The 4,480-nt window shown below is 39.2% G+C and overlaps 1 protein-coding gene across 1 annotated transcript; it reads right to left on the reverse strand.

Moving 5' to 3' along the window:
• Positions 1–221: 221 nt before the first annotated feature.
• On the reverse strand, positions 222–791 carry LOC127129724 (uncharacterized). The gene has a single exon (XM_051058856.1). The coding sequence runs from the start codon at positions 789–791 to the stop codon at positions 222–224; it is 570 nt and encodes a 189-aa protein (XP_050914813.1).
• Positions 792–4,480: the final 3,689 nt, after the last annotated feature.

A 4,480-nucleotide genomic window follows, 5' to 3' on the forward strand; every position in this document is an offset into this window, starting at 1 on the left:
TGGATGAGCTTCTCTTCTTGGATATTCTTTAGGCTCAAATTTATGATAACAGGTCATTTTCCTTCAGAATCGAGAAAGACATATTTGAGATTCTCCGGAAGTTGTTTCAACTTTGTTCCCTTCTTGGGCCATTTATCCTCCTCACTAGTTTGAGGTAGTCGTAAATCTTCCCACCGGTGTGGTCAAGATCCCTTCCACGGGGGTTGTGCTTCCATCAAGGCCTACACTTTGGATTCCCCATTATCCACTTCTTTATCACTGTCGAAAATGGACAAACTCAACACTCTTTCCAAAGGTAACTGTGGTGCATTTAAAGGATTATCATATGTCATCACTTGATCCAGAACCTCTATAGTATGACTGGTACAAACATCATCTTTGTACTTCATAGTGTTCCAAACATCAATCTTTAATTCCTCATCATAAACCTTAAACGTAATAGTCCCCTTTTCTATGTTGATCAAGCATCTTAACGTCTCTAAAAAGGGTCTCCCAAGAATGAGAGGGATCTCTTCATCTTCAGGCGTTTCTAGAATTATGAAATCCACAAGGAATACAAACTTGTCAATTTTCACCAGAACATCCTCAACAATACCATACGGTTTCTTGACCGAATGATTGACGAATTGGAGTGTCATCCTGGTATCTTGCACAGCTCCTATACCAAGCTTCTTGTAAATTGATAATGGCATTAGACTCACACTAGCTCCTAGATCAATAAGAGCTTTGTTGAATGGCCTATCTCCAATTGCACAAGGAATAGTGACTGCTCCTCGATCTTTCTTCTTCATTGGAATCTTCATACCCTACAAAATAGCACTACAAGTTTCGGTTAGAATAATCGGGTTGGTGTAGATGGCACGCCTCTTAGAAATGATGTCCTTCATGAACTTTGCATAAGTAGGCATTTGTTCAACTGCCTCCAACAGCGGAATGTTAATCTCTATCTTCTTGAACAACTCTAGGAAATTTTCAAAGTTTTTCTCATGTTGCCCCTTTTTTCTTGTTTCTGGTGGGAAAAGGAAGCTTCACAACTGACTTAGGCTCAATGACTGTTTCTTTCACTACTGGTTTCGGTGCCACCACTTCTTCCATCACCGCTTCATTTTCTTTGATCTCAAGATCCACCTCGATCAATTGATCTTCCTCTTCATCCATCTCCTCAACTACTTCATCAGATTTACCACTTTTTGTTATCATAGTGCTCACATTATTATGCTCTCTAGGATTTGTCACAGTTACACTAGGTAGAGCACCTTGTACTTGAGAACTCGAGGCTAATTGTTGTGCTATTTGCCCCATCTGGACTTCAAGATTTTTTATGGATGTTGTAGTGTTTTTATGATTGTTACGGGATTCTTCTTGGAATTGAATATTATGAGATGCCATTCTTTCAATGGCAATCTCCCAATTAGCTTTCTTGGGGGCTTGTTGTTGTTGTTGTTGATATTGAGTTTGGTATTGACCATGTTGAGGAGCGGTCCCTTTCTGGTCTTTCCATGAGAAGTTTGGATGATTCTTCCAACCAGGATTGTACGTGTTGGAATAAGGATTATTCTGCTTCAAAAATTTGATTTCCTCCACTTGTTAAGGAGTTGCAAAACAATACACCATTTGGTGCGGACCATTACAAATCTCACAACAGACAGTAGGAGCCAGCTGGACCTGTGCCACCTGTTGGATACCTATATTCATCGCCTTCAGCTTCTTCTTAACTTCAGTAGCTATAGTATCTTTGATACTGATTTTATTGGTTTACAGCTTTAAATCGATAACCCTTTCTGGTTTACTTTGACATCTATCATACAACTCCAAGTGCTCATTAGCAACAATAGCTTCAATGATCTTCTTTATACCAGTGGTTGTTGAGAAGTTAGTAGAGCCACCGGTTGCGGTATCAATCAACTGTTTGGTCTTTATTTTGACACCATTCACAAACATCTGCATTTGTTCGGTTGGATCCATATTATGAGTTGGACAGGCGACCAGGACTCTCTTGAATCTCTTATAGGCGTCTCCCAAAGTTTCCCCGTCCTTCTGCTTAAAATTTAGAATTTCATACCTCTTCCGCAGAAAAATCGACGCTGGAAAATACTCATTCAGGAAGGCTTTTTCCATCTCTTCCCAAGATATGATGCTATCGGCAGGTAGGGAATATAACCATTCTTCGGCTTCTTCTGCTAAGGTGAACGGGAACATTCTCAACTTCTTAACTTATTCGGTGTGACCATCAATTTTTAGAGTGTTGCTCATGGTAAGAAACCTCTGCAAATGCTTGTTTGCATCTTCATTTACCTTTCTAGTGTAATGCTTCCTTTCAAGCTGGTTAATAGTACTAGGATGTAACTGGAAATTAGCCACGTTAACTGGTTGGTTGATAATTGTTAATCTGTCGGTCGGTGCATTTGTACCTCCGTAGTCACCCAACAGTCTTTCTGGTGGCAGTGGATTCTCCGCCATTGTTTCGATCTCTCTCTCTCTCTGAACCTAAATCTGAACCTGAATGAATGGAAGGTTGTTCTTCTTATGATTCCAGTCTTACCAATCGAGCTTGTCTGAGTCTTGTCCGCAAAGTTCTTTCGATTTCTACGTCAAAAGGAAAATCATTTGAGGCCTTACCTCGCATATAAATATCAGACACAAATTAGTTGATATTAATCGAATAAATTAGTAAAATAACAGAAAATAAATTTTAGTTGTAGAGCAACAAAATTTCAATTGAAATAGTTTAAACTTTATATTTGGAAATCTCCGGCAGCGGCGCCAAAAACTTGATCGGGAAAATAGCAAGTGTACTATTTTGCCAATGTAGTAATAATAGGGATGTTTCCCGAAGATCGATCTCGAGGATTGTGCAGCAATATAAGTTTAAATTGTGACTCAATTGAACAAAATAAATAGTTGGGGTTTTGTAAAAAGTCACTGTATGAGAAAATAAAACAAAATAAATCTTTTCATAGTTTATAATAATATGTCAAGGATGGTGTATGAATATCTCATGTAATGACCTTGAGTGTATATCTCCTTAAACAATTCAAAATGCTCAATTACTGGATCTTAAAAGTGTTTCCTCCTAAGACCTTAGAGGAAAACCTTTGGTCATTCATTCTAATCTCTAAGTCCTTAGGCAATTATAATGAAACCAAGCAATACAAATTAACAAGATAAAATCGGTAAACATAGGGTATCCCTAGCCTTATGTGACATCTACTATGGTTTCACTGTACAAAAACCTTAAAAATTGCAATCCCGCTAATTGTTAACCATATAACAATTCTAATTTTTTTGATAAAGAAAGCATTACGAACATTGCACGGTGAAATTGACAACAAATATCATATATTAAGGAAATTATCAATTCAGAGTCATTACACGATCAATTCATGGACACCTCCTGGCATTGGGGGGTTTAGCCTCTCATATTATTCAAATAAGATACAAAATAAAATTTAGACATTACAAAAGTAAGGGAATTTCATTGATCTTCAATCGTATCTGCTCTTGAAGGACCTCCGTTCTTCGCTGCTCTTGATCGCTTCAATCTTAATCGTGTAAAAGTCCTCTTCTCCGTATTGAAAAATCCCTTAAATAGTTCCTAATTTCATTTTTGATGTAGCAAAAGTCTAAAATTCCCTCTGGGATCAGCCGTGCCAAAATACAGCAAAAATTGGAAAATTAGGTGTCCAAGCCAACACTGGTCGTGTCATGCAACACGAACAGCCATGTTGGTTGTCTGGCAACAAGGGCTAACACGCCCCTTCCAGGGTAGCTGACACAGGCCGTGTCAGCTGCCACGGGCACCCATGTCAGCTCCCTGTTTTTGGCCCTGACCCCTCTTCTCCTGACACAGGCCGTGTTGGGCAACACGGGTGGCCGTGTCAGGGCTACTTTATCATCAAATTTCCTCTTCCGACGAGCCCGGAACGTCCGATTCTCTTGTCGAGTCCTTCGGTATTCTTGCTTACACCTGAAACCAGTAAAACTAACATACGGAGACATAAAATGGAGTATAATGACGCAAACCAAAGATAATCAACAAACTGAAATAAAAATGCAAACATCTAATTTACTAAACAGAACAACAAAACAGGTAGAATAATATGTTACCGACTTCGTGAAATTGTGCCGAATGAGTGTCAAAAAACAAGTAGAATTGGAGACCGATTAGTGGCCACACGAGCAAATATGAATCAACGAGAAACTCAATTCAACCTCTGTGTGAGAATCACGTGAATTCGTGCCCAACCTAACGGTCTGACGCGGTGGCTTAGGCGATGTGTTCGTTGATCCTCTTCTTTATTTGTGCCGTGCGCTTATGTTCGTGTCGTTGTTCGATTATGTTTTGTTGATGTTGAATCATGACGAAGGATCGTTGATGTTCATTGTGGAGTATTGGTGATTGAGAATGGATATGTTCGATTTACTCTTCAATCCGTTCTTCGTTCGTGATGGAGCGCTTATGCTCGTGGTTGATTCTTCC

The sequence above is a fragment of the Lathyrus oleraceus genome, chromosome 3 (assembly GCF_024323335.1).
Source record: "Lathyrus oleraceus cultivar Zhongwan6 chromosome 3, CAAS_Psat_ZW6_1.0, whole genome shotgun sequence".
Lineage (NCBI taxonomy): Eukaryota > Viridiplantae > Streptophyta > Magnoliopsida > Fabales > Fabaceae > Lathyrus > Lathyrus oleraceus.

Coding starts and splice junctions, on each gene's coding strand:
- LOC127129724 (XM_051058856.1), bottom strand. CDS start 791: ATGAAGAAGAAAGATCGAGGAGCAGTCACTATTCCTTGTGCAATTGGA.